Below are 12,839 nucleotides of genomic sequence, written 5' to 3' on the forward strand. Positions count from 1 at the left end.
TACATGATACATTTTGGATTTTTATGAACCTACTCTAACTGCCCATTTTCCCTTTATTAAAAAAATCATTTATTTTTCATGGTTGTATAATTTTTTCTGTATTTTTTTTAAACTTTTTTTTTATAATTTATATATATATTTTTTATAATTCAGGCAGATCTTGGTGGAAAGAGCTGCAATACAACTGTAAGCAGTTTAGTGGCCTTCATATTGACATCAACATGAACACTGAAATCAAACAAAAGACTTTTAATTTTTTAATTTTGTGTGTTGTGCAAGTGATTAAGAGTCTCATTTTCCTTTGATTTTGAGGTTGTAGGGTGGAGTATTGCCGTGTAGGTTCCTTTGTTGTCCATCAGTGTTCTGTACATGCACTCACTTTTCCTTGTTTGTTCAGGTGTGTTTAACTAAACCGATCCAGAGAGTGATCTTGCATTCATCCCAAAGGCCCCTCATTAATGTGTTTGAACCTGCGTGTGCTCATGTGACTGAAGTGTCCCCCAGGATTTCACTCACCTCATCTCCAGAGACAATAATCAGTAAAACCTCTTTACGTCTGTTTTCTCTCTGTCGTTCACCTGTGCTAATAACATCACGGTTGTATGCTTGATCAGAAATGACATGTAGTATTTTTGTTATACCACGTTATAAATCCAGCTTCGTTGTGTCTGGATAATGATGAATATTAGTGCTCAGGTTGAAATTCAACCTTTCCCTGCTTGGAAAAGGATAATGCCAGAGTTGTCACTTACATTGGATATCATTGCTTTGGGCAGGAAAAAGAGCTTCTCTCCAGCATGTGTGTTTCTTTTCCTGCAGACTTTTTTTTTTTTTTTTTTTTTTAGGTAAACGTTACACATGGCTCTCTCCCTTAGGGGCGGTAATGGCATTCTCCATGACAACGGCAGCGTGACATGGCTGTGCCCTTGAGGGCCAGGCGTCTCCTCTGGGAGGAGCGCCGCAGAAACACGACAGGGTCAACGGTCACCTCCCATCATCCACCAGCAACCCATGCTCCTCTCGCTCTCTCTCTCACTTCTCAGGTGGAGCAAGGAATGTTAGAGAAAGAGAGATAAAGAGAGGGAGACACAGAGAAAGGGAGAGAGAGAGAGAGACGAAGAGAAAGAAAGTCTTCAAGTGAGCCCACTCAGTCCAGGCCTGGCAAACAAGAAGCTTTAGCCACAGGCGGTTCTGGCTAGGTCTTGCATAGCTCCTTGCTGTTCCTTTAAGGCCAGGGCTGGATCAATACATATAGTAGTGCAGATTCTTTTGGCACCCAAGTATAGCTATGCAGTATTGCCCCGAGGTATGGGTCCGTTAAAGACATAACTGTGTGTGCATGTGAGCAAAGTGGACTGAGTTTATTCAGGAAGGTGCTGAAATGCTTGGCATAAAACCCATGCTTCCACTAAAGATATTCTTTTTTTTTCTGGAAATGCAAGAAATTATCTCATCTCTAATAAATATTACATGTATTTCTTACTCACGGCATGTCCCTGAATGGGTATGGATTTTTGAACAGCAATAGCCTACGGGAAAATAACTCTGACACTAAAAAAACCAAAACAAAACAAAAAAACCCAACTGAGTATTAGAATAATGTTCCATATAATTTCAGTTAAATATATAAAATGCTTTTTGTCTATTTTGTCTTTGGAAGCAGCGATTTCATAAAAAAAAAAAAAAAAGATCTCAAAAAGGGATGGTGTCAGGCTCATGCATTTTAAAAGCTAAGCTCTTCTGCCACCTGGTGACTAAAATCCAGACCAGAATATGAGACGGCTCTCAGAGTTTTACAGTATTATTGATATCTGGAAGCATACAAACGGGCATCCTGAAGGAGAAAATAAATTTCAAACATACAGAAAATAAGCCTATAATTGCAATTACAGACAAAAAAAAAAAAAAGAAGCTCTCACGTAGAGTTGTGTTCGTGTTGGCACATGCTGAATGAAAATGGTAAAAAAAAAAAAAAAAAAACCCCACACAGGACATTTTCACTCATGTCCTATGAATTTGGCCTTCTTCATAACAGAAAATGTTTATGCTCAACATGTATATAAATCATTTTTGTAACATAAAAATCAGACATTTGACAGTGAGCACAAACCTTAAAAAGAAAAGAATAAAAACTGATGATGTTCTTAGAAATTATTCAGCCTGGTGTCCACAGTCAGGCCCAACTGTGAACCAGGACTTTCATTCAAACATCTGAGAGGAAGCAGGTCAGGCACCTGTAGAAGAATAAGAGAAATGTTTCTAAGTCACAGGGCGTCTAGCAAGCAGAGATGCAGTGGAAGACAGTCAAACAGACGTGTGAATAAAATTATTAGTGAGTTCTAAAGTAAGTCATCACAGTAAAGAGACTTAACTAAACTACCAGTCGAGTACAGAACTCACCATACTGATATGTGGACCGAGGTGGTGATGGAAGCAAACCATGTGGACCACTGGAAAGTTGAGGACCTTTACTGCATTGAGATCTCTGGACAGCTATTGCTACTGCCTGAGCAAATCTGGAAGGGGCTGCACTCTTCTTGTCCAGACTGTTCTGTTCAGGCCTAGGTGAAGTAGGTTCGTCTTGAAGGGCCTCCCTGAATACATTAATTTGCCCATTCAGGGCAACTGTAGGGCTTGATATCTGGGAGGACAGCAAAGAGGGGGATGTGGTATCCTCTCTTTCATTCTCCATTATCGCTATGTCTTCATTGAAAAAGACAGGTGGAGGAGGTGGAGGGAAACTGCCCTCCTCCTTCTCTTCTTCTTGCACCACTTCCTCCTCAACTTTCGTCTCATCGGCGCACGCACTGCATTGGTCCGTGTCTGCGCTGGAATTATCGACAAATTCCTTCTGAGGTTCTGAGTGGATGTGATCTTCAGTATTAACCTCTCCATAACTGCACCCTGAAATCACCTCTGATGAGACCTCATAGCCCACCTCTTCCCTCTCCTTTTCAGAGGTGTCCCTAGCCTCCGACAGAGGTGGACTGGGTAGGTTCTGATCAGTTAAATCATGCAAAAGTGGAGGAGAAGCCAGGTTGTCAGGAAGCTGAATCTGCTGAGAGGAGGTATCCGGACTGGGTGCAGGGTCCTCACTCCCCGATGTGTCTGGTGAATATCGTTTCTCATCAGTATCTGCTTGATTATTCCCAACCTCATGAGAAGTTTTGCTCTCTGGGTTATCTTCCGATGATATACAGCACTGGTCTGGAAGATCTCCGGTAAGATCTTGTGTTTTCTTCAGAGGGATAACTTTAAAAGTGGTCATCCCCCTCTTCTCAGCTGGATCCTCCCATTCACTCTCAGTTGGAAGATTAGATTTGAAAGCGGATTCAACATCTGTGCAGAAAACTTCACTATTCGGACACCTTGGGGTCATGGACGTAAAGGAGGAGCCATTTTGAAATTTGGGGAAAGTGGCAGAGTTCTTCAAACGTCTGACCAGTGTTTCTCTAGAAACAGAAGACATCAGGACTTTGGCAAGGTTGCAGCGGGCGCTGGAGAAGTCTTTGCCTCGTAACATAGGCAGATAGGGATCAGCCACTTCGTGGAGATGAGCCAGTGATTGCTGTAAGGAGGATGATCCTGACTTTGGCTGTAAAGGGCGTGCCAGTGAAGATGGTGATCTGTTTACACACTCTGACTCATCACTTTCTTTTAGTTCCTCCAGAGTGTTCAGGGACTTGACATTTTCTACAGAAACAGGAAAGACTTAGCAACAGTTTTCATCTTAATTATTCATTTTTAAAAGGTCTTGGACCCAAAAATCTGTGCGCAGATACTTCAAAATTATTAAAAACCCTTACTTTTTTGCACACACTGTGCTATAGGAATAACTTTAAATGAAGAAACTGACTATAAATGGTTAATATTGTGGCACTCCACAGTTGGTATCAGTTCAGGAAAATAATGGTCTTTATCTGGAAGCAGATAAAGCAAGGACTGAGCAAACCAAACAAGGCCTTTGGTAAACTCCAAGCTTTGTCTGAACATCCTTAGAAGAACCTAAAGATGGAGCTTCAAGGATGCTTTCCATCCTTGATTTGAATAACCTCGCCAAAGTCTTGTAGAAACTTACCTAAGAAGAGACCGAATTAAAGATCTAAATAATCTCATAGAGCAAAGATTTCACTTCTTGAGTTCTTCAGTTTTACATTTAGGCTTTTTCAATGTAGATTGATGGGGAAAGAATGCTACATTATTAATTTAAAATGAATCTAAAAAACTATAACCGTGTGCAAAAAGTAAAGAGGATTTAAATTATTTCTGAGGCAACGGTATGTCATTAAGATGTAGGCTTACATAGTATACAGAAATATACATTAAAATATTGATATGATTATTAATCATTTTAATAATAAAATAAAACAATCTAGAAAAGTGTGCACATAAAACTGTTGCATTTATCTTAAAATGTATTGTCTAAATGAGTAAGCAGAAGAATCAGCTTCAAGGACTCTAACATTATACTTTAAAACACATAACTATATTATTTAGCAAAGAAAGAACTAAACATGCAAGATTTTAAAAAGTCACTTTGGAATCAACAGAATTAATAATTCATTTTAACCAAATGCTCTTCTTGGTAGCTTCTTTATCATTTAAAAGGCACAATAATTAACTCTAGTCTAACCCATTAATAGGAAATCACACACAAAGTAGAAAAAGAAAAGTACAGAATTATCAGAGAAATATAGATCAGTAGTATAAGCAGACAGCTGAACAGCACAAATGTACAGCTTGTAAATGTAGCAGGCGTGAATACAGTGCCTGCCATAATCTTTGGGACAAAAAACACAGTTTGTTGTTTTTCCTTTGTGCTGTGCACCATCACAGGGGATTGTAAGGTGTAGATATGACAAATGAGGCAAACATAACATCTGAAGCTGAAGCTTAAGTTTTGAATGTGTAATTTATAGATTTTCATTGTAATTTTAATCTCATTTTAAATATGAGATGTGAGGAAGACTGTCATTGGGATAAAAAAATCCAAATAAACCTATCAGAGAAAAAGCAGAAACTCTACAAGTGGCTAAATCAATATTCTGGTGTTAAAAAGAATGAATGCACTGACCAGTTCAAAGGAAAACTAAAGTACATAACAACAATAACCCAAAGCAGGTTGCAAAAGCAACCCAAGAGTTTCTAAAAGTAAAGGCATCATATTTTTCAATGGCCAAGTCAGTCACCTGATCTGAACCCAAAACAGCATGCCTTTCCATGATTAAATATCAAACTGAATGCGGCAGCAACTGAAGGTGGCTGCAGTGAAGGTCTTTATATCTCAATTTATGTTAGATTCTCCCATTAGCTAACATTAACCTCTGAAAATGGGGCCCGTGTATAAGAATGTCTAATTCTTTTTATAAAACCAACATTTGTGTCTTTGTCTCAAATGTTATAGAGGGCACTGTGTGTCCATAAAAGACACCAAAAAGGATCTACAAAAGCCACTAAGACGGGAAGGAGGAAGAAGAGGCCAACGCAGGAAGAAGATGGAGAGGAGCAATAGGGTGATGGAAGGAGGAGAGCAAAAAGTGACAGGGGTGGTGGCAGCAGCAGCCCCAGCAGCAGCAGCAGCCCTCAATTACCTCCTTGGGATGGCACAGAGTCTGTAAGCAGGGAGGAGAAAAAGCTTCAGTCTAATAGCTTCCTAACTAACGTCCAAGATGTTTAGAACCACCTCATACTGAAGAGACTCCGTTAAATGCTCTGCCATGGATGCAAAAATCCTGTTATGTTAAAGATCAGATTGTAGGGGATCATGTTTACGCAAGCGTAGGAGATCAGGAGTGTGTTTAATGTCCATCTACCTTTGGCTGGGAGTTGTTTTTTCAGCATCACATTGACACTAGCTCAGCAGTGTGGCATGTGTTGTGGTTTAAAGAAAACGAAGGAGTGAACCAAGACAATGAGGCTGCTGTTCACAATTAAACTGTTATTTAGATCACAGAAAGAAAGCTTTTTTAAAAAAGTGATCAATTTACTTATTCTCACTTAGTTATTATTAGCAGTTTTTAACTAAAAATAAAATCAAGAGCCAAATCTGTAGCAGATCATTAAAAAGAAAGCATGTCCACAGAGAACCTGGACCCAGGCAGGGGACACATTTCAGACAGTAATACAGGGGAATGAAAGCTTGAAGCTGACTGGAGCCAATATGTCTTATGAACAAGGCCCTGGGTCATTTCACACAGGGTTCAACTGTATGGACCGATAAATGCTATGTTTTTTGTCAGATTTAACTGCCAAATCTCCCATTTGAAGGCATTTTCTTTGATAATTTCATCTTAATTTAACTTCTTTCTTGAACCCATCTGAGGTTTTGAGGATTCATCTCTGTTTAAACACATTTGATTTCCAATTTGACAGCATTTCAGTAAAAATGACCTTTTACTGAAATACTGTAAAAGGGCAATTTTACAGGGATTACTTCACAAGCATAGTTTACTTGTTCTACTTGCAGACAGTCACCACTAGGTAGCAACATAAACAGCTTGCCCTATAAGAGATGAAGCAATGAGACTGACAATAATTTGTCAGTTTAAAGTGAAAGACTGGCTCCGTTATCTCAATTAATGCCTGGAATCTCTTCCCCCCCCCCCAGCTCCACCATTTTGCATTCATGACTTTACCTTTAGTATCTGTCAGCAGCTCCTGGAGTGTGTTTGCACAGGGAGGTGGTGGGGCCCTCCTCTTGGTACTTCTTAAGGTAGATCCTTCAGAGCTCTACAGAGACACAATGGTATCACTGGCATATGTCCCAAGTATTTCCATTTATATAGTGGTTCCTTTATTCTTTCAAAGTTTGACCCGTGTTCTCATTTTTACAAAAAGATTTTTCAGGATGTTCTGGTCGTGTTCCATTTTCATCCCTGCCACCAACTAACCTGTGCTCCTCCTAAATTGCAGGTGCTGAAGTTATTGACACTCTGAGAAACAGCAATTGGTGGCGGGGGGGCTTGCCTCTTCTTGGGCTTTTCTATAGGCAAGGTGTTGGAAGATGAAATGCTCTCCGAATTCATACGGAGTACCGCTTGTTTCCTGGGTCCTGGAGAAGCAGGAGCACTTACTGCACCCTGCTAAAAGTGAAATGTAAATGCTGGTCATCAGTAAAAGTTGATCAATAAAGAATAAAGCAAACATCGTTTTCCTCACAGGCTGACAATATACCATTTCATGTTTCTTCTTCCTTCTTCTAAATAAGCTGAAGAATCCTTTGTTCTCCTTCCATTTCTTCTCCTTTTTTGGCAGGTCTAGGGAATGAAAAGGATCTGATTGGTAAGTGATATGCAGTATAAACCCTGAACGGTGAGCCACTATATGAAATTGTTTGGGTTGGTTACCTTGCAGTGGAAGTGAGTGAAAACAAAGTTGCCAAAACAGATGAATTAGGTTCATATTTACACAGGAGCAGGTGTATTGCAGGAATAAAAGATATGTGACTACGACTACTAAGACAGCAAGGTTTTGTGAGACATGGCATCCTGGGAAGATGTTTTTTTAAGAAATAAACAACTTATCTATGGATCCCATAACATATACAACATGTTAACATTTGGCTTCTTCTTCCAATGTTTACAGTGCAAATTGATGGTACTTTGAATTACTCACTAAATACTTTATTAGGAACACCACATTACTGCAGGGTCAGGCCAACTCTTTTGGTTCCAAACAGGCTCAGCTCTTGCCATCATGGATGCCACATGATGTTAGACAAACTTGCTTGTTGCTGATGACTGCACGTCATATCTCTGAGACAGTCAGGTGCACGTGGTCATGAAGCTTAACTACTGAATTCATATCAAGTGATCATGTTCATAAAACCAGTTTGATGGCTCTTGCTTTGTGCCATGTTGCATTTCCCAAACAGCAACCTTGGACTGTTGACACAAGCGGCTTGGCTCCAGGGATTTGTGCTGCTGACACCCAGTTATGAGCCACCATCTGCAGCCTCAACAGAAAAGGCCAAGGCCATGTTTTTCCGCTTTTTAATTGTTCCATTTTGTTTAGCCTTTGCTTGCTGCAGACTTAGAGTTTTGTGCTTCACAGGAGTGAAACCTGGAATGGACTCGTCCTGTTTAGACTGTTTGCTGAATCTGACTTCTGTCATCAAACAGTTTCCGTCTGCTTCATGTTTTTTGCTTCTAAACATTTCCCGTATACTCATGGGAAAAAAATCCACAGAAAGCAGCAGTGTTAGAACTACTTAAGGCAGAACAAACAGTGATACCATACTCAAAGTAATTGACATCTAATTTTCCCCCACTTTCAGCCTTTAACTATTTATGTTAACATAAACAAAAGTTTCTGATGTGTACCTGCTGTGTTTATGCTGTAGAAGGTACAGCTTTAACCTTATTACCCAACAGGGGGACAACAGAAATTAGGTTTTCCTAACAAAATAACATACACAAGCCAGTGTGACATTACCTGAATTAAATCGTGGTTAAGAACATCACAGGTCTTTTAAATATTTAGAGGGACATAAGATCACAGGACCGCTGACTAGCAGCTTTCGCATCCTTCATACCTGTTTCTGCTGTCTTGGGCTGATGATGGTCAGTGAGGTCTTTGCCCCCCGTGTCTTTGGCAAACACTTCCCTGAGTCCGTGGTCATTTAAGCTCTTAGTCAGGTCCAGCGGCTCTTTGGACTGAGAGTCTTCCAGTAATATGGTTGTTTCTACTTTAAACTCACACTTGTCACACACCGACGGCAGCAGCATCTGCAGCGGCAGTTTGGGATTGACTCGCACCACAGTCTTATGGGATTTATTGTAGTTGATCAACAGACGTATTGTTGCCTGCAATGAAAAACAACCTTTAACATATGCTCATTGTGATGAAGCGCGATGAAGCAACGTTTTACTTTACAACTTTTCCCCCTCCTTTTTACCTCAGGCACGTATGGCCCCTTGAGCTTTTCCTCCATCCCTTTGGGCTTCAGCACAATCTTCTCAGCTTCTAGCGAGCCAATAGTAGAGTTTGGTTTGAAACTTATGTTGCTCTTGTTGGGAGATAGAATATCAACAGTATAGTCCGAAGGATTCAGGTGGTTACTTGCACAGAAAGTCACTATAAAGTCCATCAGTGGTTTACTGTGAAGATAAGAATTTAAGGATGATCTTAACATGTTTTGCACTTTGTGAAAGTCATTGCTGTTGCAGCGGTTATTTATTTTTTTAAACTGTGATATGACCCACCTTCCATGCACTGTGACACTCTTCTCCAGCCCACCTGGCAGAACCACGCACAGCAAATGGTCTCTTTGCAGTGGACTCACCTCCTCGCTCATCTCTGTGAACCTCAGAGGAAGTCACGGGGACGCACAAGATCTGAAGTTGTTCCCAGTGTCAGACAAATGACCTGTAAGCCATTTACATTCCTAAATATGATTAAAACATGACCTCCCACAAACTAACAGGAACCAAATGGCCACCATACTTCACTATTTGGCTACAGCTAATTATCATCTTTAAATTATTCTTGCATTTTATGAATTTATGACTTATCAATAAAATATCATAAACTGTGACAATGGTCTTTACTGTTTGTTATTCAGTTTACTGACTGCCAGCAACATACTGGGAAATAAGTTTATCTTGTATGGTGACCTACGTTTATGAGTCAGTCCATGAAAAATTAACACTGTCTCTTCTGACAGTGTTAATTTCCTGGTTGTACAGTATTTAGACTGTCATGTGGTTAGTTCCTGTATTTAAGAAATTATAAGGTTTGTTGGTCCAAATTTTAACCCACTACTATGGACTTAAAGGGCCTGTAGATTGGACATTTTTCATAGTATCACATTTACATGGCTTCATTATGTATACTAAAGTTGAAACCCCAGCTGTTTCTGAGGACGTCAGGTGGAACACTTTCTCAGATTCAACTGACCTCATATGGAATTACTCTATTGTCACATTTACTTTGTAGTATTTATACATCCAGTCACATGAACATGTAAGACTGAATTTGCTCATTCAAAGGTGAAGAACTGAAAAAAACGTTTGTGTGTTTGGGGTTTTTTTCCCCCCGCCATTCTTAGAATTACAAGGTAAAGAAACAGGAAACATGAAAGCAATGACAAAGCGCTCTAAGAATCTATTGGCCCATTTATTCTAAACGCTTGATCACCAAGTTATTCCCACATTTTGTGAACACTAATTATATATATCAAAATAAATATATACATATATTAGGCATTTTTGCCTAGTTTAAAAAAAATGATAGAAATTGTTTTTACTGTAGAAACTAAGCCGTAACCAGAGTCATCTTTATGCTATAGTGCTAAAATTTACAGGGACAGCTTCTTAAACTTTAAGTTATTCACCAGCTCTTCTAGGTCTGAAAAAGACGAACCCCTTAAGTGAAATACGACAAAAAATAAATTAAAATAAATAAAAAGGAGAGAGCCTGAAACCTAATTTGCGATTACTGCCGTGATTCCCTGAGATCCCACGTCTCAACCTCCGCCGTGAACTGAAGGTTGCCTATCTGGGTACATGTGAGGACACCTCACCTCCTTCATGGGATTCCATTACGCTCTGTCCTCACCTTTGACCTTGTGTTGTTCTCTGCCATTGCTTAGACGCAGTCTCTCAAATAGCTCGATTAAAAGCCAACGCCCCGGTGTGTGTTTGAGCTGCTCAGCGGAGCGTGCTACAAAACAGCTGCATGTCTCTGCTCATCAACACGCGCGTGTCACAGGCCGCTGAAGCGCGCGCACAGAGACGCTGGTACACTGAACAGCCAAACTAAACCTGTAGTCCTTTACTATACCCGAACAAAGGGATACCGATATACACACCGGACACCTGAATTATCAGTAACAATTAGAACGCTATCTTTATTTGCATTTTAAGCAGTTAGCCTAATTATCTCGTTAAATTTAAACTATCTAAAGGAACAATTTATTCCACTATTAGCCTTCACCGAATAACCAACAGTTAAAAACTCGGTAGAAACTTATCCTACATGCACAACAAATTTGTGTGAATAAATACACAGTACATGATCCTCTCAGCCTGTCTGTCTTCAGCCATGTCGTTCAGGCAGTAATGCTGAGCACCAAATAAGCTTAGGCTACTCTGTTTCTTGAGTAAGAAGGATTAGTGCTTTTAAAAGGCTGCATCTCTACCCGCAGTCACATTCAAAGACACAGAAATGATTCATTGTATATGCACTCATAACCCTGTTACACTCACCTGTGTCCAGACATTGGTCCCATTCTCTTTCAGGTTTCTCCTCTGTATCGTTAAGTGATGGGAGGAGAGAAGGAGAGGGGCAGGGGAATTCTCTCACTCTGTAATCCTTGTAGAGAGAAGCCAGCCACACCCACAGGCCCTGCCCAGTCATGTGATGGCACTTTGCATGTTTGTTTATGTGCATGGCTACTGTGTGTATGCTTTGTGGGTGTTGGTGTTGAGGAGGACAAGGAGGATTGATATCTGCATGGGCATGTGTGTGATAACCTGGTGAACCATTCTGCAACTTTAAAACTCTGCCCCATCGGTGCTGAAAGACTTTGCCACTCATTTTGTAAAAATACCTCTAATCCATATAAGCTACTGATCCTCTCTATAGAGTCGGGCTAAATTATGACATCTCAGCAAGAACCCATCATATTGTATAGCATGCAGGAACCAGTGCTGTTCTGTATACACGCAAATAAACTTTTACCCCATTGCACAGAATACATGAAACAAACTTAAGCTACAGTGGTAATTCAGCTATCATCAGGGAGGGGAAAAAAGCAAAGATAGCAGTATTTCACTTTTAATTAACATCAACATTTTAATAATCAGTGTTGTACTGGCCTTTCACAGTGTTTTGCACCATTAGAAAATTGCATTTTCTTGCTGGTACTTAGTCCACTACATTATATAACTGTGCTATAAATTGAGTCAAGCTGGGTCAATACCCTCAGGGCTAATGTCTTCTGGGTAATGTAGTAAATCTCTTATTGAGTAGCTGTAGGAACAAGGCATGTAAGCTAAAAATAGCACAAGGAACACTTTAAGCAGTTGTTACCATCCTTGGGCGGGTGACAGGGCAGGATCTCCCAAGAATTAAAATTGACCAATTCTTGTGCTCCTATGCCAGTTCAATAATTTCTTAACACCTGTGCTGTTTACCTTGCAAATGGATTTGGCTCAGATTCAATTAAAATATTATATAGTTTTTTTGTTAACTAAACAAGGTTTGAATAAGGTTATATAAACACTTAAACCTAACCCTAGAGATTATGAACACTGGACCCTGGAAACTTCGTCTGTGTGTAGAGCTTTTAAGCAAGTGTTAGCATTCTGAAGCTGAATTTAAAAGGCAAATGGTCAAACTTTTATCAGGTAAAAACTGTTAAAATGCTGGCATGTTACTACTGAGCTAAGATGGAAACTATTTCAAGCAAGTCTGTCTGCCTAGAAAGTTTTTATAATATATAGTAAGTACTTATGTCTTTGTCTGTTTATGGTCTACGCATCATTGCAATACTTTTGGACATAATTGTTGTCTCAGTCTACCAAAAATAATCTTGCATACCTACCATCAGATCTCTGTTACAGTCACAGTTTTGTATTTATTTTTTTCTTTTTAAATGGGGTTAGGCTTAGCTTTAAACCATCGCTTTAACTGACGGAAGGATTCTTGGATTTTCTTTTTCTAAATAATATTTGATTAGTCAAGCCTTCCTTACAGAGGATGTTTATAAGACAATAATGAATAACTGAAACTCAAGCCAGGCTCCTGCATCATCCCACAGAGCACTTTATTCATCTTTATACAGTAGGTGAGCAGGAACAGGCTGTTAAGTGGGAGTTTTAATCAAATTAAGAACA

General features: G+C 39.7%; 1 protein-coding gene across 3 annotated transcripts; it reads right to left on the reverse strand.

The window, feature by feature from the left end:
* Positions 1-1,785: 1,785 nt before the first annotated feature.
* On the reverse strand, positions 1,786-11,310 carry cobll1a (cordon-bleu WH2 repeat protein-like 1a). Of its 3 annotated transcripts, none has more exons than XM_063466201.1 (10): positions 11,208-11,310; positions 9,204-9,366; positions 8,897-9,098; positions 8,534-8,804; positions 7,174-7,256; positions 6,891-7,079; positions 6,636-6,729; positions 5,592-5,612; positions 2,401-3,693; positions 1,786-2,234 (listed from the first exon to the last, which is right to left on the reverse strand). In XM_063466201.1, exons 2-10 carry the CDS (start codon positions 9,293-9,295, stop codon positions 2,227-2,229), a joined length of 2,253 nt encoding a protein of 750 aa, XP_063322271.1. In that variant the 5' UTR covers positions 9,296-9,366; positions 11,208-11,310; the 3' UTR covers positions 1,786-2,226. The 3 variants fall into 3 exon arrangements, with proteins under 3 accessions (XP_063322271.1, XP_063322270.1, XP_063322272.1); XM_063466200.1 differs by having other exon boundaries at positions 6,891-7,082; XM_063466202.1 differs by lacking the exon at positions 5,592-5,612 and having other exon boundaries at positions 6,891-7,082.
* Between the last annotated feature and the right edge of the window lie 1,529 nt (positions 11,311-12,839).

The sequence above is a fragment of the Pelmatolapia mariae genome, linkage group LG23, assembly GCF_036321145.2.
Source record: "Pelmatolapia mariae isolate MD_Pm_ZW linkage group LG23, Pm_UMD_F_2, whole genome shotgun sequence".
Lineage (NCBI taxonomy): Eukaryota > Metazoa > Chordata > Actinopteri > Cichliformes > Cichlidae > Pelmatolapia > Pelmatolapia mariae.